The sequence below is a fragment of the Salvelinus alpinus genome, chromosome 5 (genome assembly GCF_045679555.1).
Source record: "Salvelinus alpinus chromosome 5, SLU_Salpinus.1, whole genome shotgun sequence".
Lineage (NCBI taxonomy): Eukaryota > Metazoa > Chordata > Actinopteri > Salmoniformes > Salmonidae > Salvelinus > Salvelinus alpinus.
Genome location: NC_092090.1, coordinates 38,080,121 through 38,102,276, shown reverse-complemented (window position 1 = coordinate 38,102,276; position 22,156 = coordinate 38,080,121). Strand labels below are relative to the sequence as shown.

General features: G+C 45.1%; 1 protein-coding gene across 4 annotated transcripts in view; it reads left to right on the top strand.

Annotated features, from left to right (window-relative positions):
• LOC139576061 (E3 ubiquitin-protein ligase Arkadia-like) overlaps positions 1-22,156 on the top strand; it is a 40,707-nt gene that overhangs the window by 11,825 nt on the left and 6,726 nt on the right. For all 4 annotated transcript variants that reach the window (XM_071401708.1, XM_071401707.1, XM_071401704.1 and 1 more), the window contains exons 3-6: positions 7,567-7,693; positions 17,731-17,888; positions 21,267-21,461; positions 21,595-21,947. In XM_071401708.1, coding sequence (XP_071257809.1) covers positions 7,567-7,693; positions 17,731-17,888; positions 21,267-21,461; positions 21,595-21,947 — 833 coding nt within the window. The remainder of the gene's footprint in view (positions 1-7,566; positions 7,694-17,730; positions 17,889-21,266; positions 21,462-21,594; positions 21,948-22,156) is intronic.

Below are 22,156 nucleotides of genomic sequence, written 5' to 3'. Positions count from 1 at the left end.
GCTTCGGACCTTTTCTCTTGCGCAAACACACACATATATTTTAAATAATATTATTTGAATTACACATTATAGTCGAAGGATTCAAACATTTAATATGTCATGTATATATGGACATTTATGGATACAGAAGCACATTCTTCTCCATACAGCCCCGCTGCCCATGACAGCTGACACAGAGCAGTACCTCGCTAGCTGCTTTGCCTTTGTCCTACGCAGGTCTGCAATCTGAAGCCCACATACTGTCAGCCTATGTACATAGCAGAGAGTACATACAACGTTTGCAATGATAGCCAAGGCTGTTCAGACGTGACACAAGGGGCTGGTATTTCAGCAACTTGTCAGTAAAGGTCTGCTCCATCTACGATTCAAAAGAGTAACCCACTTCCAGAATGAGCACCCCCGCCCCCACAGCAACAATAGCTGGCATTTTGTGAGAAAAAAACACACACACAATCCCCATAGAGAGAAAAATCTTCCTCACTCCTTTGACACTGAGCTTGCAATGACGTATGACATGAAGCCGCTCTGACCAGGGTAAATTGTACTGATCATTACATTTTTACATTTTAGTGATTTAGCAGATGCTCGTATTCAGAGCGACTTACAGGCGCAATTAGGGTTAAGTGCCTTGCTCAAGGGCACTGACAGATTTTTCACTTAGGCTCGGGGATTCGAACCAGCGATCTTTCGGTTACTGGCCCAATGCTCTTAACCACTAGTCTACCTGTCACCCCACAAAACAGATCACAGGCAAAGGAGTCGCTCACTGTTAGCCAGCCAGCCAGAGTTGAATCACAGATAGACTCCACCCGTAGCACCGTTCACTCCTGTCCAACTGCTCTGTTTCCCAGCTGTCTGCTTTGCAGGCCTTGTTAGTATGGAGTGGGGGTGGGGTGGGGAGGTCATGGACTTCCTGATGTTGCAGAGCCAAACATCTCGTACTTTTGTCCACATTAGTCCAAGTCTGTTGCATCACACCCCAGAAATGTGTTGTCAAATTCATTCATGTCTAATGCAAGCTAATTTCGGTGAATCCGCTTTGCTCAGAACTGAGATCAATTCCATATGTTTTGCCTCAGAGAAAAGACTGAGCAAAGGAATGCATGAATGGCCTTCAGAATATACATTTAGTGTGTACACAGCCTATTCCTACAGTTTTATTCAGTCTCACTGTAACTGTTTTGGGGGGAATATATTTGGCCTCTGTGGTGTTGTTCTCTGGAAATGAGATGTGTAGCCTGGGGGCCAAGCAACCATTACACTGTTTTTGTTCCTTCTTGCTGAAAGATGTCCTACCAGGGCTATTTGAAGACACTCAGAATTTGGATTTCTTTCACCAGGCCGGCAGCACTTTCACTCTAGCCAGAACTGTGTGTTGTTTACGGTCTCCCTCTCCCCCATTATTTGGAAAGACACTTGATTTGGAAGTGAACATCAACCGAATGCTCGTTACACTCTCAAACACATGACTCCAGTAAAATGTTACTTTACTCAGAGAAAATTATCAAAATGAAGCTCTAGTAAAAGATACATTCCTCCTCTGATCGTGGAAGAGACCATTTTAATCCCTGAGCCTAGTTTGGTTTGTGCCTGACCTTCCCCGCTCTGTGTGCTCAACAGCAATGAGAAAAGCTGCCTAAATATTGATTGATGAATTAGCTCAGTCAAAGCTAGGCTATTTTATGAACAAAGCACAATATCACATGACTAGGATGGGTGTGGGTGTATCTGTGGGTGTATCAAATTTTATTGGTCACATACACATGGTTAGCAGATGTTAATGCGAGTGTAGTGAAATGCTTGTGCTTATAGTTCAGACAGTTCAGTAATATCTAACAAGTAATCTAACAATTTCACAACTACCTAATACACACAAATGTAAAGGGATGGAATAAGAATATATACATAGATATATGGATGAGCGATGGCCAGGCGGCGTAGGCAAGATGCAATAGATGGTATAAAATACAGTATATACATATGAGGTGAGTAATGTAAGATATGTAAACATTATTAAAGTGTAATTTTTTTAAAGTGACTAGTGATCCATTTATTAAAGTGGCTACTGATTTGAGTCTGTTTGTAGGAAGCAGCCTCTCTGTGTTAGTGATGGCTGTTTAACAATCTGATGGCCTTGAGATGTTATTTATTTTTCAGTCTCTCGGTCCCAGCTTTGATGCACCTGTACTGACCTCGCCTTCTGGATGATAGCGGTGTGAACAGATAGTGGCTCGGGTGGTTGTTGTTCTTGATTATCTTTTTGGCCTTCTTGTGACATCGGGTGCTGAAGGTGTCCTGGAGGGCAGGTAGTTTGCCCCCGGTGATGCGTTGTGCAGACCGCACCACCCTCCGGAGAGCCTTGCGGTTGAGGGCGGTGCGCTTGCCATACCAGGCGATTATACAGCCCGACAGGATGCTCTCAATTGTGCATCTGTAAAAGTTTGAGTGTTTTTGGTGACAAGCCAAATTTCTTCAGCCTCCTGAGGTTGAAGAGGCGCTGTTGTGCCGCCTTCACCACGCTGTTTGTGTGGGTGGACCATTTCAGTTTGTCCGTGATCTGTACGCCAAGGAACTTCAAACTTTCCACCTTCTCCACTACTGTCCCGTCGATGTGGATAGTGAGGTGCTCCCTCTGCTGTTTCCTGACGTCCACGATCATATCCTTTGTTTTGTTGACGTTGAGTGAGAGGTTGATTTTCCTGACGCCACACTAACGAGTTCCCTCACCACCTCCCTGTAGGCTGTCTCACCGTTGTTGGTAATCAAGCCCACTACTGTTGTGTCGTCTGCAAACTCGATGATTGAGTTGGCGGCGTGCTTGGCCGCGCAGTCCTGGGTGAACAGGGAGTACAGGAGGGTGCTGAGAACGCACCCTTGTGGGGCTCCAGTGTTGAGGATCAGCGAAGTGGAGATGTTGTTTTCTACCTTCACCACCTGGGGGTGGCCCATCAAAGTCCAGGACCCAATTGCACAGTGTGGGGTTGAGACCCAGGGCCTCAAGTTTAATGATGAGCTTGGAGGGTACTATGGTGTTGAATGCTGTGCTGTAGTCAATGAACAGCATTCTTACATAGGTATTCCTCTTGTCCAGTTGGGATAGGGCAGTGTGATGGCGATTGCATCGTCTGTGGACCTATTGGGGCGGTATGCAAACTGAAGTTGGTCTAGGGGGGCAGGTAAGGTGGAGGTGACATGATCCTTGACTAGTCTCTCAAAGCACGTCATGATGACAGAAGTGAGTGCTATGGGTGGCGATAGTCATTTAAAAAGAAAATACTACATAGTTTCCTAAGGACTCGAAGCGAGGCGACCATCTCTGTGGGTGTATCTGTGGGTATTGAAGAATCAGTTTTTACACTTTTTTTATTCTGTCCACAGTGTTTGAGCTCTGTGCAGCTTCGTAGGTGCCACGGGTAGAGGCGGTGAAAAGTCCAGCATTTTCCATTCTTTTGAACATAGCTCTTGTGCAGTGGAATACACACATAGAAGTTAAGCCCAAGGGTTTGCTGGAATATGACCCCTGGGCCATGGCCAAGCCTGTTAGGATGTTTATGAATTTACATTGCCTGAATCAAAGAGGACTATGTTCAAGAGACATTTCAGGTTTTTCCTCTCATATTCATATGCCTCTTTAGGAACCTCTGAGGCCAGTTACCATGAATATACATGCTTTGATGGAGCTCTAATGTATGTGTTTCACTTTGAGACATCCAAATGAGGGCGTGCATCGCTGTCTATAAAAGGTGCTATAGAATGGCCCGGCACACACACATTTCAAGTTTCAGACTATATATGCACATTTTGAATTTCCTGTTGAGTAGCAATAGGAGCTTCCCTCCCACATATCTCAGTCTTGCACACGGTCATTATTATGTAGCACATTCTCTTTGTTCTACCGAGGTCACTCACTGGCTCCTCTCTATCACACCGCTGAGTCACCCTGACCTGTGAATACCAGTGGAAAATAGACTTTGCACGCAAGGTGGGTAGGTACTGCTGATGGGGGCTAACTGACCTCGCACCGCTACCCGGAGCTCCAAACCTGGCAGCCCAGAAACCAGGCCTCTTCCTCTGTCTGAGCTGCAGGTGTCTGGGTTTATGCACCCAGCTTCTCCTCCCACAACACACCACAGTACAGCAGGGTAGAGCAGCACAGCACGCCTCTGACAACCACCTGCTGTTTCCCAAGCTGCACCGCTACAACACTCGCCAAAGAACGCCATTTTTCAAGGAACTCTTAATTTTCCGTTCCTGCCCTACCCTCTTTCACCTCTCTCAGTTGAATGTCTTCATGTAGCTAAGCTGTAATAGTGTTTCCACTCAGTGGCCCTGGGGAAGGATCGAGGGGGCCATGGGGCGAGGCTGCCTCTCTGTCTTTGCTATGGGAAGTAGGTGGGTGGAGAGGACTGACTCAAGCACTAAGCCCCACTGTAGCTTGCTAACAACAAGGGCTCTCAGAGGAGAAACTATGCCATTGTTGAGAGGAGAGGAGAGGAGAGGAGAGGAGAGGAGAGGAGAGGAGAGGAGAGGAGAGGAGAGGAGAGGAGAGGAGGCAGTCAGTAGAGATAGATCTCTATTGGCCAGAGGCCATTCGTCAGACTTTAAATACATGGACATGACAGGAGTGTTTTAGTACTGTAATTCCTGTATTCATGTCACAATATAGACATATGCCCTGCAGTAGGGTACGAAAATCATAACAGTTCTATACATTACATTTCTATCTGCAACTGTCCATACTGTGTGTTATGCCAAGCTGCAAACAACCCTGAGGTCACAATCTGCCTTTTCTCAACTGCAAAATGGAGAATGCAGACACTACACACTGAAATAAATATCTATTCAAAGCTAGCTGCCAGGACATTTCTCTTATTTGTCAATGTCAATAGTCACATCGGCCATTGTTAGATGTGAGGGCATATAGTCTTCTTATTTACATTCCCTGAACCAGGAAGTGTTTGTGTAGAGCAGCATGTTTCATGAGGGAGAGAGGTAGCTAGGCTAGGAGAGGGTGCTAAGCAGCAGCACCCAGTGGACCACTGCAATAGAACTCACTCAGGGGAGTGCTGATGTTCACTAGAGCAACAAGCCACTGCTCACTGCACAGACGCACACAAACAACACATGGCACAGTTGAACCTAATGTTACAATCATTTCAGTATAGTAATAATACACAGTGGACTAGAATGAATTTCGTTTTTGATCTGTAATTTTAAATCTGTTAAAATATGTCTGTAGATCAAACAGACAGTGAGTATAAGGACCACATTTAGAACTAGCTGTTTGGGGTGGTGTGACAAAAACAAGCCTCTTGCCTTCCTGGTTGTGTTGTTAAGTGTATTGAACACACCCTGGGCACACTCTTCCTGACAGTGAGGCCAGGTCAGGCATGGCTGAAATGAGAACTGGAATGAGAGATACTAGACAGGGGACCAATCAGAGTGCAGATGCAGAGATTGCACTGCAAATCCTGCAGACAGTGGAGAGCAGAGCAGCATTTACTGACCTACATTTCACACAGGCCCAGTACACAGACTGTTAGCCTGCACACCCACACCACAATCACTATTCATTTATACTGATACTGATACTCCTATTTAGCTTTGGGTGTGTTTCTCCCCTGGTGAGGAAGAACCACCAGAAGATGCTGGTGGAGGTTGTTTATGTTGTTGCGTAACACACATGAGCTGATGTGTTGTCAACCAGCCATCTTAGCAACAGAGCCTGCTATATACAGCAACATACATGTATAGTATAACCTCTCTGGAATTAACTGCATACTAAAAAGGATGCAATTTTATTTACGTAAAGTGAATTTCCGGCTACTTTTCCAGCTACTTTATATGATCATTATCAGTTCAACAATGTTTACATCAGGACTTACAAATTGCTGGATGTCTCTCTCCTCAGTATACTCTTATCTATTCGGATGCCTAGTCACTTTACCCTGCCTTCATGTACATATACTACATTACCAAAAGTATGTGGACACCTGCTCGTTGAACATCTCATTTCAAAATCATGGGCATTAATGTGGAGTTGGTCCCCCCCTTTGCTGCTTAATAACAGCCTCCACTCTCCTGGGAAGGCTTTCTACTAGATGTTGGAACATTGCTGCATGGACTTGCTTCCATTCAGCCACCAACATTTGTGAGGTCGTGCACTGATGTTGGGCGATTAGGCCTGGCTCACAGTCGGCGTTCCAATTCATCCCAAAGGTGTTCGACGGGGTTGAGGTCAGAGCTCTGTGCAGACCAGTCAAGTTCCTCCACACCGATCTCGACAAACCATTCCTGTATGGACCTCGCATTGTGCATGGGGGCATTGTCATGCTGAAACAGGAAAGGGCCTTCCCCAAACTGTTCCCACAAAGTTGGAAGCACAGAATCGTCTAGAATGTCATTGTATGCTGTAGCGTTAATATTTCCCTTCACTGGAACTAAGGGGCCTAGCCCACACCGTGAAACAGCCCCAGACCTTTATTCCTCCTCCACCAAACTTTACAGTTGGCACTATGCATTCAGGCAGGTAGCGTACTCCTGGCATTCGCCGTAGCCAGATTCGTCTGTCGGACTGCTAGATGGTGAAGCGTGATTCATTACTCCAGAGAACGCCTTTCCACTGCTCCAAAGTTCAATGGCAGCGAGCTGTACACCACTCCAGCCGACGCTTGGCATTGCGCATGGTGATCTTAGGTTTGTGTGCGGCTGCTTGACCATGGAAACCCATTTCATGAAGCTCTCGACGAACAGTTCTTGTGCGGATGTTGCTTCCAGAGGCAGTTTGGAACTCAGTAGTGAGTGTTGCAACCGAGGACAGACTATTTTTACGTGCTTCAAGCACTCTGCTATTCTGTTCTGTGAGCTTGTGTGGCCTACCACTTAGTGGTTGAGCCATTGTTTCTCATAGACGTTTCCACTTCACAATAACAGCACTTACAGTTGACTGGGGCAGCTCTAGCAGGGCAGAAATTTGACGAACTGATTTGTTGGAAAGGTGTTATCCTATGATGGTGCCACGTTGAAAGTCACTAAGCTTTTGGCTCCCGAGTGGCGCAGTAGTCTAAGGCACTGCATCTCAATGCTAGAGGCGTCACTACAGACCCTGATTCAATTCCAGGCTGTATCACAACCAGCCGTGATTGGAAGTCCCATAGAGCGGCGTAAAATAAGAATTTCTTCTTTACTGACTTGCCTTGTTAAATAAATAAATAAAAATATTGCATGGTTGTGTGCTCGATTTTATACACCTGTCAGCATCAGTTGTGGCTGAAATAGCTGAATCCACTAATTTGAAGGGGTGTCCACATACTTCTGTATTTGTAGTGTATCTACCTCAAGTACCTCGTACCCCTGCACATTGATCTGGTACTGGTACTCCCTGTATATAGTTCCATTCTTGTGTATTTTATTTTATTCCTCTTGTGTTAGTTAAAAAATTTACATATATATTTTAGTCTGCATCAAATGGAAAGGTTCGTAAGCAAGCATTTCACTATATAGTCTACACCAGTTGTATTCGGCGCAAGTCATTTAATACAATTTGATTTGACTGTTGTGTTCCAGGTTCTCTGGATGAAGACGTGGTGGTGATCGAGGCGACCCCAGCACCCCCTGTCCCAGCCAGCGAGGAGATCAACGTCACCTCCACCGACAGCGAGGTGGAAATAGTCAACGTGGGAGATGGCTTCAGGTGAGCACCTTCCCCCGTCTCCTCTCTGAGGAGATCAACGCTGTACAGAGCTAATGAACCACAGTGGAAAATCGAATGAAGTGACATGGTAAAGTACTTTGGCTGTGAAATTCTCTCTCTCGGGAGAAAAAACATCCACCTCAATATTTCCCCCCATCTTTAAGCTGTGAAAGCAATCTAAATGGCACCGGCCTTCGTTTGTGTCCTGAGACAGCCTGGCCCTGCAGTATTGACAGTACTTTATCCGCGTGGCTCTGTCGATATAATCACAGTCAACTCTGGTGTGTCTAATAGAGGCTCGCTGAGCACTGGCTTCTCATCAAGTGTCATAACATTTACTGAGACTGCGACATTGGGCTGGGGTAGTGTTTTTCCAGGATACCTCAGAAATGCAGTGTCGGCTCTTGGAGTGCTATTTGGCCCCTATGGAGAAGTTGCTGGTATCGCTGTGGCAGGGGAGATAATGCTCATCTGGGATTGGCCGTGAAGCTGGCAGGCTGCAGCATTGCACTGGCATTCCACCGCTCTCCCAGCTGTTGCTATCGCTGTCTTCTTCAAGGGCAAGGCTTCCATACAGTAATACACAAGCTCTCTCCCCATCAACAATCTAACGAGAGACCCTCTCTCCCCCCAGGGCATTCTCATCTGACCCTCAGTTCACTCTGATCCAGGTCCAGTTACCTCTGATGCCCCTGTCAGGGAACTGCAGGTTCAGTCTCTCTGGTACAGTCTCTGATCTAGAGAACCAGGATATTAGATCCAGGTGGATTTGCTTTTCTTCTCGCGGCACGCTCTCCTGAACCGATATGATTACTAAAACATGGGAAATAAATGCCAGCTGGTTACAGGTTACCAGGGCTTTTGGCAGGCTTTGTGAAGTGGGTACCCAGTGTGTAGTCTTTCCACATAGAGAAATCATCTCTGCCTTGACCTGAGAAGAGTTGATCTCATGCATTGGGATTTTACAGCAGTGCCAGTGTGAGAGCCCTATGCTACAGTATATCGGTGCTGTTATAGTGGTGTTCCTCTCTGAGTTTTTTCTAGTTGTCTCCCCTCGTCTTTCTCTCCTTGAACCCCTCTCCTTTCTTTAATTGTTATTGAGGTGTCTTGGTGCATAGCACTGAGAATCATTTACACCAGCTTGATTCCATTATCTCACCCTCTGCTGCCAGAAATAGCAAGGCCTGTGAATTTCACTCCTGCCAGCAAAGTCACTCTGTCAACCCAAATGAATTGCTCTCTGTTTGTGATATGCCTTGTCTCTTGTGAGACAAATTAGCAGAATTCCAGCAGAAATTCTGCTCCAGCAATCAAATGGTCAGTTTCAGTTACTGTAGCGTTTATCTTGTATAAAACTTTTGTACATGCCACAACACTAAACAATACATTTATTGCACTATAACGGTGACAAACGGTGCCCACAAACTGTTAGTGCCTACAGTGCTTTTGGGAAAGTATTCAGACCCTTTTACTTTTTCCAAATGTTACGTTACAGACTTATTCTAAAATCTATTCAACATTTTTTTTTTTTTGTATATATACGCACAATACCCCATAATGACAAAGCGAAAACAGGTTTTTTAGAATTTTTAGCAAATGTATTAAAAATTAAAAAACAGATGCCTTATTTACATAAGTATTCAGACCCTTTGCTATGAGAGCCAAAATTGAGTTCAGGTGCATCTTATTTCCATTGATCATCCTTGAGATGTTTCTACAACTTGATTGGATTCCACCTGTGGTAAATTAAATTGATTGGAGGGCCTTGGTCGGGGAGGTGACCAAAAACCTGATGGTCACTTTGACAGAGCTCCTGAGTTCCTCTGTGGAGATGGGAGAACCTTCCAGAAGGACAACCGTCTCTGGAGCACTCCACCAATCAAGCCTTTATGGTAGAGTGGCCAGACGGAAGCCACTCCTCAGTAAAAGGCACATGACAGCCCACTTGGAGTTTGCCAAAAGGCACCTAAAGGACTCTCAGACTATGAGAAACAAGATTCCCGGTCTGATGAAACCAATATTGAACTCTTTGGCCTGAATGCCAAGCAGCATGTCTGGAGGAAACCTGCCACGATCCCTATGGCGAAACCTGCTCCAGAGTGCTCAGGACTTCAGACTGGGGCAAAGGTTTACCTTCCAACAGGACAACAACCCTAAGCTCACAGCCAAGACAATGCAGGAGTAGCTTTGGGACAAGTCTCTGAATGTCCAGAGCCCGGACTTGAACCTGATCGAACATCTCTGGAGAGGCCTGAAAATAGCTGTGCAGCGACGCTCCCCATCCAATGTGATAGAGCTTGAGAGGATCTGCAGAGAATGGAAGAATCTCCCCAAATACAGGTCTGCCAAGCTTGTAGCGTCATACCCAAGAAGACTCAAGGATGTAATTGCTGCCAAAGGTGCTTCAACAAAGTTCTGAGTAAAGGGTCTGAATACTTATGTAAACGTGATATATTTTTTTATATACATTTGCAAGATTTTTTTTTTTTTAAGTGTTTTTGTTTAGTTATTATGGGGTATTGTGTGATGAGGATTCTTTTTTAAATACTTTTTTGAATAAGTTTAACGTAACAAAATGTGGGAAAAGTTGAGGGGTCTGAATACTTTACAAATGCACTGTACATAAAGCTGTCCCAACACCTTACCACTGCTACACTTGGCTATCAGCGGAGCCTTGTCGGGCAGCAAAACAGTTTATTCAGCCTAATTTACTGACTTTAAAAAAACATAGCTGATATGGCTGACTTGCTTAAAGAAATGTGCTTACTACTGACAATTGAGATGTACAAACTATGGCGTAAGGGGACGACGTGCGGATGAGGTAATGCGTTATTTCAATTAAGACACTAATGAGCAAGTTAGGACAGACGTTTTCAATATTACTATTTGTTTAGCACTTTTGAAATGGGCTGTTCTTACGGTATTCTCCCTGTACACCAAGTCAGAACTGTAGGATAAATAAAGGGGCATATAGGCAGACAATGAAAGCTCTTACAATATTCTATGATTGCATTTCTCTAAAACAGGTTATAGGCACCACCAAGTCAGAACAGTAGGCAAAATTTAAGAGGTGAAAATAGATTACATTTATTAGGGTGAGGCACGTGGGCTACTAACAGCTTACTACACAACATACTCTTAATATTACTTTCTTAGCTACAGGATACATATCTCCCTGGCATGTTACATTTATGCTGCAGCATACAAGATATCTTTGGACTCACCTTGTTGTACTGTGCTCACTTGAACAAGAAGGTGGCGCGGCTGTCTTTCGTGGGCAAATTTTGGCATCAAACTCTCATCAGTCTGGCATTCTCTGGATTTATGGTGCTTTCAAGACAACTGGGAACTCTGAAATTAACAAGGGCGAATCATGATGACGTCGGAGCTCTAGAAATAGGCCCGAGTTCCCAACTTGCAATTGCGAGTTGGATGACCATTCAAAACTTATTTTCCCAGTCGGAGCTCGTTTTCTTCCGAGTTCCCAATTGTCTTGAACTCACTGAAGTCTGAGATTTCCCAGTTCAGAGTTCCCAGCTGTTTTGAGCACGGCAATTTGCGATTTCCAACTTGTTGTGTAATGTTTATGTCCAATGGCCGATGAGCACCGATACGTTTTATTTATAATTTCTATTTTTATTATTTATCTTCATATGACAGGGTTTGAAAAGGAATTGCCAGTAGATTGTCGACTGATTCATGATGATGACTGCTAGCTAAGATTTTGAAAGTAAGATGTTGACATGATCACTCCAATCCAAGCTACTATACCTATAACGTGATTTAAAGTCATTTTATCTGTGGCCAATGACCTTAAGCCTTCTTGGATGGACACTTCTAATGTAATTCTATGGCAGCACCTAAGGGGCTTGAATTTTCATGCTCTACCCGTAGATTTTGCAGTGATGATGTAGGCTGTCATTGTGAATAAGAATTTGTTCTTAACTAACTTGCCTAGTTAAATTATTATTATTATTTGTATCTAGTTTCCCCATGCGTGACAGAACACTGAGCCAATCACGGCGCAACTCGAGAACACTACCAACCCCTTCGCTCCGTATTTTCCGCTGGCTGCCCCACCACAGAAACCACTGAGCTAGGCTGAAACGCCTGCATTTTGGAGCTGCCTTACTCAAGAAAGCAAAATAGAGACCAACTTTGTATGCAGGTTTATTAACTCAATTATATTTTAGTTTTTTCATTGTTTGTGAACTGATATGTGACACGTATTAATGCCAGAATAACATGCAAAACAGGCAACAACAAAAAAGCAAAACAGATGGAGCTCAAAACAGCCCTGAATGACAGGTCACTCCTGCTTGTATTTAAAGGCTCGGTATCTCGGGAGTAAAGTAAACAAAATAAACCTACATAGGTGATTTTATGTATCCTTTTTATCCCATGGCAGGTCAAAACACTGTTCTGACACTTAAAAATACTTCAACAAGCAACATTGTGCAGGTTTACTGAATAGGCAAATTATCTCTACCCTGTGCCTGTCACCAATCGCTAGATGTGCACAAAGCATACCATAGGTCTAAAGATATCAGGAGTGGCCAGCCCAATGAGCCCAGTGCATTTTCATGTTTTTTCTATTTCATCTGAATGACATGCAGATGTTCAGGGTGGCAGTCAGGTAGTAAAGCTTATTGATCTGGGTGATGGATGGCTGACTGGAGAGGAGATGGAGACTGCTAGTAATCCCAGGTTAGCCTCCCAGCTGCTGTGTCCTTGAATGAATCACTAATTTGCTTCAGTAAATACTCAGCTGGCTACATAAATGCAAACTTAATGAGGCTGTGTCATTCATTTGCATGTTAGGGAATTGGTTGGTTCCTGGCGCTGTATACTGTTTACTAGCTAGCTAATCCACCTTGTGTTATTATGCTCCTTACTAATGTAATCCATAGCATGCTAGCATTGTTAGCCATAAGCTTATGTTTTGTTATTCCCGGTCATTATGCTTTCAGGAAGATAATCAGCCAAATATGGCCTCCTCAATGATGGCTAGAGAGGAGGTACACAGCCATGTCATGGAGTGTTCTGTCTAAACAGGCCCGTTGGGGCCAGAGAAGGTTCTAGAAGCCTCTGTCTCTCTGGTATGACCAGTCATGTGGCATCACTTCCCATTATTATCAGGATGAGAGGAGCCCCCTCCACACTCTACAAACAACCCTAAAATAGGCAACTCCATATCTGACCAGTTAGTCCTATGATATTATCCCATATTGACCTACAGTATCTATCATATAATACATTTACTGTCTGCAAGGAACGTGATCAGGGTAGGTTTTTAGATGTAGGATATTTGTTCTGTATGTAGGGCAGTGCAATGAAGTGTTGAGTAGTGTCTGGCTGTTCCCAGAATGGGACCCTCTGTGTGAAACATAAGGTCAGTTAGTGGTGCTCCCTCTCTCAGGCTCTGACCGTCGACGTGACTCATCTCCAGGCTCCCAACTCTTTGTGTGTGTGCTGTGAGTGAAATGCAGGGAGTGGAGGAAAGCCGGGGGGGTTTCTAGGCGGGGGGGGGTTAATAGCATCAAGTCTTCACATCTCAGGAAAATGAATGACCTGGGTCCAAAGTCAGGCCTTTGTGTGTGTGTGTGTGTGTGTGCGCGCGCAAGAGGAACCAGAGCAGGAACAAGAAGAGTAATAACATACTGTTGATTAGTAGCGTGGACGAGCCGTTAAAGAACAGGTTTAGAGACCAGTTCAGGCTGCTATGGAGTGGAATAGCAGGGGGCCAGATAGGGTCTCTCCATAGCTCTGCATAGTGCATAGCGTACCCAGAGAAGAGCTGCACTGGGGAGCAGGCCACATGCCTCCGGTTGTTTTTAGCAGTGAAGCCATGCCCCTCTTCCAGAGGCCAGCTCATCTGACCACTCTCTCTGGGCTCACCATCTCAGTGAGCCCATTCTGCAGGTCTGGAACCCCAATGGAGAATTTCACCCACTTGGCTTGACTGACTGGAGCTTTAGTGGCCCTGTTAATTTCTCCCATGTTCCCTCTGTCCCACAGACACACGATTAGCTTGCCCGTGATTGATTGTTCCCTGACAGTGCTCCTCTGTAGATTTATTCAGGTTTTAAACGGCGTTATCCAGGAGTTGATAATGCTAAACGTGCCTGGCCTTTTCAGAAATATTCATGGGGGAAGAGATCAGTAAGGGGCAAAGAGAAGAGATCAGTAAGGGGAGAAGAGATCAGTAAGGGGAGAAGAGAAGAGATCAGTAAGGGGAGAAGAGAAGAGATCAGTAAGGGGGAGAAGATAAGAGATCAGTAAGGGCCCTCTAAGAAATAGAAGGCTGTCTTTTTCTGAGAACTTGTAAATATTTGGAGTGTGATACAGATGGGTTTACATAAGCATTGCTCTCCCTCACCCCAGCCCCCTCTTTCCATCTCCCTCCTCTCTCTGGCGCACCCTCACTTGCTCTATCACACTTCCTCCCTCCCTCCACTCTTTTGCTGTATCGCTCCCTCTCTCTCTCCCTGTAGATATCCCTCACTCCCTTGGCTCTCTATCTATCTCTCTCCCTTGATCTCCCTCCCTCCCATGGTTCTCTCCCTCTCTCTTCATGCTAGGTTGACCATATTCTCCCTAGGTATTTCCGGGAAGTGAATGAACAGAGTGTAGCTAGTTACGTGTGTGTGTTTTATCTCCCCATCTCTGCCTGCACCTCCCAGAGATGCCCTGGCTTGCAGGAGAATGCAGAGAAGGGCCGTTTGAAGGGGGAAGTGTAGCAAGGAGTACTGGGTGTAGAGGTCAAAGGGCAGCAGGATGAGTAATGCAGACCTGCCAACATGCACGCATTTTGCGTACCAACTATGCAATTCTCTGTCCATGTACGCATAAATGAATAGGGCCTGATTTGGTATTTTTCATATTATACTTTTTTACATTTAAGACAAAAATGAATCCACTGAGTAAATCTAACATCCTGATTCTCGAGCTGCAACACACATACATGTACAGAGTTTGTGTCAACGTACATGGAGATGAATAGATCATTATTGGACGCTACCACGTGTCTGCCCCTCCTGTTTGTTGTGATGCTGAGTTTGCCGACTGTCAGCTGTACGTAAAACACATGGACAAATCCTTTTTCCACTCCGTGTGTTGTGGAAAGGTAAACACTAATTGTTTCAAGCTAACGTTAGCGAACATAAGATGGACATTCAGTGTGCTCTAAAGTGCCAGCAGTTAATTTGCTAGTGAAAGAAATGAAAATACGAAAAATAACTGGTCGCATTTGTGCGAGTGTGATATACATTTAATTCTGCGTCCCATTACTTGTATTTTCCACGTAACATTACGAGGATCACGCAACCTGATAGACTGTAATTATGATCCACGTCACCAAAAGTATAATCAAAAATAGATATAAACATCTTGGAATTAAATGGAGTCGGGAGTCTAGAAGACTGTGCGATGAAGAGTGAATGAGTGTCCGGTATTAGCTATAGAGGCAATGCTTCTAAAATGCCTTTGCACTAGATTTGAGATCATTTGTTTTTATGTTTACAAAATGATTTTGCTTTTAGTGTTGATTAGGAATCGTGTCTAAAAAGCCAGTACTTGTGAGCTCGCCCTGGTGATTGGCCCTGTTTGAGAGGTGACAAGCGTTCCTCTACTATAGAGACTAAACTTGGGGGCATGTGCTAAGAAAAACGTTATAGATAATTATCTCCATTCTATACTGTACATGAAATGGAATAAACATACAGACAATCTGTGCTAATTCCACCAAACATGTATTTATTTTATATGTTCAGTTCTTATCAGTATGAATCTTTTATGTTTTGTAAATACCTTTTCAGAGGACTGAACTGAACCAGGTGTGATCCATAATGTTTGTCTAAGCACATGAATCTCCAATTTGCCGCGCGTCTGGTCCTCTAAAAAGTTGGACAGGGTTGACAATGACGGTTTTCTGCTGAAAGATCATTTGTTTACAGTGCAGAGAGGCCAATGGTTGGGATAGAGGGAGGGAGTGCATGCGTGCCATATTCAGTATCAGTGGAGGCTTTGGATTTTGGTGCAGAACATGCAGCTTGCACTTCTGTCTTGCCCCCCCCCCCCAGTACCATAGCCCAGTTTGTACACAGTCCATAGATCCCATCCTTGCAGTTAGCCCCACATTACCCCACTGTCGAGCCCTCTCTAAGCCCTCAGGCATTTGGCAGAGTGCGCGTGGAGATGGCAAAACCGTGGTCCTGCCAAGCCCCCAGTTCCCACAGTGTTCATGTTTACTGTGTTCTGTTTTCCCCTCGCCTCCACCCCTCAGAGGCCACGGTGGTAAACAGGTATTTACAAAATAATCCCAGGTCTATGTTGTGGGTAATTAGGTGCTTGTCCCTGGTGGGCTAGCCTGCTCCCTGGGCCCCGAGGTGGGAGAAAGGAGGAGCAGGTGCCAATTAGTGCAATCAAGCCACACCTCCTGTACTGGCTCTCTGTGTGTACCACCTTCACTGCTCCTCATGGTGTGTGTGTGTGTGTGTGTGTGTGTGTGTGTGTGTGTGTGTGTGTGTGTGTGTGTGTGTGTGTGTGTGTGTGTGTGTGTGTGTGTGTGTGTGTGTGTGTGTGTGTGTGTGTGTGTGTGTGTGTGTGTGTGTGTGTGTGTGTGAACTGCCCTATGGGACATGCCATGGAGGCATTTCTTCCTCTTTTCTGCATTGCCAACATCAGAAGTTGCACTAATAGGTTTTTGTTGCCTTCCTTAGAATGGCATTTCCTCTGCTGAGTGGTGTGAGAAGACGGAGTGTGAGTGGGGACACTCTCACGCCTGCTTATTAGAAGGACTTCTTAGGCCTACATGGCCGTGTGTGTATGGCCTTGCTATTGTTGTGTGCACACACACACACACACACTGGTCTCACTGGAATAGCAGCAGCCCACCATGCTTGTCTGTAATCTTATTGTTTTAATGATGCAACCTGTGGTGTAGAGGTTCCAGCAGCAGCCATTTGTTGAGAGGAGCAGGGGTCTCTCTGCTCTTGGCTCTCCCCTTCCCTCAGCCTGGTCTGGGCCCTCAGGCCTGGTTCACTGCTCTCTCTCTCTATTCCTCAGCCTCATCTCTCCATGTCTCCATGACAGGCTGCTTTACGGCAGGCATTCTATCCCCTAGGCTCCCCCCTCTCATACTGCTTTACGGCACACTGACACTCTCTGGACTCCCACATCACACGAGAGAGAGAGAGAAAGGCAGGAAGAACGAGTGAGGCAGTGAGATGGGGAGAGAGGAAGACTGCGAAAGGGAGAGAGGAAAGAGAGCACAGTCAATGATGCACAATGGTTATGACTTGAGCAAATATGTGTGGTTGATGAGGCTAAATGAGGTAGAGGTGTCTCTGTGTGTTGAAATGTGTTTTCCACAAGGTTGTTTTGGAGTTTAGTGGGTGTGGTGGATGAAACCATGTGTGTGATACAAACATGATCTTTCTGTGTGGTTCTCAAAGGTTTGCACAGCTGTGTTTCTCTCTCATGCGCACGGCTGTGTGTAGACTGTCTTTATGAATTAGCTGCAGCGCTAGCACTCACGTCAGCTGGCTCTTATTTACATTCCAGCCAGGCGTTCCAGCAGCTCCCAGAGTGAGCTGATTTGGACTCGACACACAGAAAATGCACTGTGGACAGTCCCCTGCCTCCAAATGACAACGCTTCAACTTTCCCTTTTACTACATGATAAATGACATCATAAAATGAACTGTTGTTCATATATTTATTTAAAGGACGATCAGGCTGGGAAAGCAAGAGATTTGCTTCGGGAGGAAAATTGGGCTGAATTGTCTGGATTTTCTCACTTCTCCATGAAGTCCTATGGACTGGGTCTCATCCACTGACCACCGGTCTCCAGTGAGAGGGCTGTGTGGTCAGCAATATATCATAGAATTGTTACAATACCGTAGCCCAGGGTCCAGAAAACCTGGCATTATCAGTGTGGTCCCAGTCAGTCTGAAAACTGAAGCCTTGTGTAATCTGGCTGTTTACCCTCCTCTCCTCTCCTTCCTATCTAACTGGCTGTGTGTTTGTGTCCACAGGCCTCGCTCGGTGGGGGGCCATGGCAGGATGTACTGGGGCCCCAGCTGCTCCCAGAACCGGCCGCAGGAGCCCCGCGGCCGCCACCGCCTCTCTACCGTCATCCAGCCTCTGCGCCAGAGCGCCGGGGAGGTGGTGGACCTCACAGTGGATGAGGATGGTGAGCATGAGAACGTGCCGACCCGCAATACCACTCTGAGATGAACTATATGATGTAACAGTCACATAGAGGTCCTAGACTTAGGCCTCTGTTTTTCCACTGTCTTTTCTTTCAAAGCTAGGCTCATTCGTCTTTCAACACAAAGGCGAGTTTACAGTAGTCCTCTGAGGTATTTGTCCTCTTAAGAAGGACAGTCATTTTTATATGAACAACATACAATGGGTTGCACATACACTCTCTCTCTGTGTGTGTTTCTTACACTCTTTCTCACACACACACACACACACACACACACACACACACACACACACACACACACACGGATACAGAGAAGCAAGTTTACTCTTGAGGCAGAAAGAAAATAGATCTGGTGATTATATGTGTAAAAATCAATTACATTGGGGAACAGCTTTTTCATAGATGCTGCATACAATAGCCGGACTGTCGCACAGCATATGAATTTGGATTTTGATGAGTCTAATGCTTTCTTACATGATCCAGCTCAACACTGCTAGGGAGTTGGGAAATATGTCAAATTAAATACTCTCATTCACACTCTATTGTTTAATAGGATTAGCTAGCTTCTTCCACACATCTCTCTAAACTTGCGAGCGAGTGGCTGTCGCTAACTTGAATAAGAATTGTCCTGTCATCACAATTCAATTTGAAATGTTCCCGTAAGCGAGCACTGTTTTAATAATGATTCATCTGTATCTTTTCGTCAAATGGAGGGATATTAATAGCGACCGTGCCCCTGAGAGCGACTGCTCTTTCATTGGTTGGCTTTTACACATCAACCCAATGCATTTCTGATGCATGTCGTTTCATACTGTCAATCCTATCATGTTTGTAACATGATAAAATGTCACAGTGATGCCTGCCACTGGAGCAGTAGCCAGAAGCATGCTCTTCATTGTAAATGTGGAGGCATTAGGCACAAGGAATGAAATGCACCTGGCAGTATTAAAGCTTTTGTGGGTAAAGTGTTTCACTCTGGATTTAGGAGATATACAGCTGACTCCTGATGAGTATAGCCTACATTGAATTACAAAGTCCATCGAAGAGCTGTGTATTTAATAATCCCCAATTTATATACGTACATTATTCTCACCAGATGTATAGGCCTACTCCAGTTCAGTTCATACATTCATGACAGCCCAAGCCATTGCATATACACCTTTTAAAAATGGGTTCTTTGTTTCAGTTTCCCTGTCTAGTTGTTCATTGTTTTTATTTATTTAAATGAAAATCACATTAGAAATTCAATGTATTATTATTTTAATATATCTGGTGTGGACTGGCTGTTTTTGTAATGGCTTTACCATTCCAACATCCTGCATATCTCTGGCTAATGGCTATGTTTTCCCAGACTAGTTTGCCCTCTAACCTGAGGCATTAGCAAACCAGACCAAAGCATTAATGTGACTTAAAAGTCAAATTTGGTGCATTCTCTTTATGGTCTCGCACCGTGTGACTGATAACAGAATAACAGAGCAGTGTGAGATATGAGTGCATTTGCATTTCTTTGGAGGAGGAGGAGAAATTAATTTGTGACTATGAAAAGCAGATGGAGCGCACACTGTGGAATGCTAATGAGGTCTCTTCTTCTCCCTGGCTGCCAAGGCACTGCAGCCAGTCTACACATCAGGGTTTCCGTTAGCCGGTAATAGCCAGCTTTTGGCCGATTTTTTAAATAAATAAATGGAGAGCAGATTAAAGCAGATCCGAAACATTAGGAACACCTTAATATTCAGTTGCACCCCCTTTTGCCCTCAGAACAGCCTTAATTCGTCGGGGCATGGACTCTAGAAGGTGTCGAAAGCGTTCCACAGTGATGCTGGCCCATGTTCACTCCAATGCTTCCCACAGTTGTCAAGTTGGCCCTGATGTCTTTTGCGTGGTGGACCATTCTTGATGCACACGGGAAACTTTTGATCGTGAAAAACCCATCATCAGCGTTGCGGTTCTTGACACAAACCGGTGCGCCTGGCTCCTACTATACCCCGTACAAAGGCACTTAAATATTTTGTCTTGCACATTCACCCTCTGAATGGCACACATGTCTTAAGGCTTAAAAATCCTTCTTTAACCTGTCTCCTCCCCTTTATCTACACTGATTTGAAGTGGATTTAACAAGCGACGACATAGTTTTCACCTGGATTCACCTGGCCAGTCTGTCATGGAAAGAGCATGTTTTGTTCACTCTGTGTATATTCGTTATGTAGGCATATCTTATTTATCACAAGCCTACAGCATACAGACACAGAGCCTTTGAGTGGAGAATCTGTCAGAGCGCGAGAGCTGCTGCTACAGCATCTCTAACAGTAAATACATAGACAACACAAGTCAGGCTTCCTCAGCGCGTCACACACCACTTTGCAATTAGCTGGAGGCCGTATGCATTTTGAAAAAATATACTTAATGGTTTGAAACCTGAACGTTTTACTACATATGAGGCATGTCTTACCTTGCTTCAAAGTAGACGAGCCAAAATCAGACCATATCCGTGGAGGCAATTATTTTATATCAACTTTCTTTAATTGTCCAGTATTCCAAGGCACAATCCTAGTCATATTAGCAACCCATGCTAGTTGTTGCATATTACATCTCCCCTCTTTCTAAATTTCCACAATCACGTGTGCAGTGCGCTTTTGACAAGTGTTTTCCCGCTAATTGGGTTATGGAACGAACATTCACGCGTGCGTAGCTTTCTGCATTGTGCGCATATAATAGTTGATCAACATTTTAAGCTAAACGTTCTGATCTGTTGCATCAGACTCATTGCTTTTTAACGTTTGTTTTATGTAGCCTAGGCATTACTGGTTGTATGAATTTGGACTCTATCGTCCCACAACTATCCCAGAGTGTTTGGAATAGGTTATTTCTTTCTCCACAAGCTGACCAATAGACTAGGTCAACTGTTCTACTGTGGAGGATAGTAGATTGACAGGCTAGTGATTTTGCTGTTCGTTGGCTGATGAAAAGTAGATGTGGACAGTTATTCTAACCTCTTTAAAGTGCAAATCAGAATTTGGTAAGAAGGACGGCACATCATTGCGTCCTTGACTTGCGTGTTCTGTTGGTGCTCAGAATGACAGAAACCACTGTGGGTGGATGCCCTAATAGGTTATGCACCCAATGCATATGGGTCCGGTAAATGTCTCAGATGTCCAGTAAATTAAAATGCTGCCGGTCAAATGTCCATTTCCTAACGGAAACCCTGCTACACACACACACACACACACACACACACACACACACACACACACACACACACACACACACACACACACACACACACAAACATATGGATATGTGTGCTATGTAATGAATTCCCACCTATTATATCTGTTTACCTGTCTCTTTTCCCTACCTCAGATCTCTCTGTCGTGCCATCCACCTCTGACAGCATTCACCCTCAGACTGTCAGCTCCTCCTCTTCATCCTCCTCTCATCATACCTCTACCTCAGAGCCCCACGATGCTCCGGGCCACTCCACCAGCTGCCCTGGTCAAGGCCCAGCCCCAGACAGCACGCTGGCACAGGGGCCAAGGGGTACCGCAGGCACAGAGGGTAAGACAGACCATAGACTCTCCAGAAAGAGTGATGTCAACCTTGTGTGCCTTTTATAAGTTTAGTAATCTTCCCTGTGGGTCATCTATGAATAATGATTGAAGCTTAAATGTGTTTTCCATCTTTCTATCAGATGAGAGCAGAAGAGGATCGTCCGGCGTGGCAGGAGAGAGTGGGAGCACGGCCATGCCCAGGTTACCCTCCTGCTGCCCGCAGCACTCCCCCTGCGGAGGGCCCTCCCCTGGTCACATGACCCTGGGCCATTCCAGCTGCCTGCAGGCCCAGCCCTCCCAGCAGCCGGGCTCCCAGCAGCACAGCCACGCCCACCACTTCCACCACCACCATCACCATGTGCCTCAGCACCCACCTCCACCCACTCTGCCCTTTCCTGAGCCCAGCTGCCCCCTAGAGAGGCCCACTGCCCTACCTGCACCATGCAGAGGGGGAGGGGTCAGCAGCAGCAGCTCCACCCAATACCACGACCAGGTAGGCCTGAGTGTTGATGCTCAGATGCCCTGTTGTTTTTTACGTTGTAGCATTGGAGGTTTCCCCAACTTTAATATATCGACCAGAGAATTTATGCATTTCTTATAGCAGTAACATTTTATAAATATATTCCATTATTAAAATGAGATTTTAAGTCATGAAAGTATTTGATCATATTTTCTTTCTTGCCCAAAATCTATAAAAGTAGG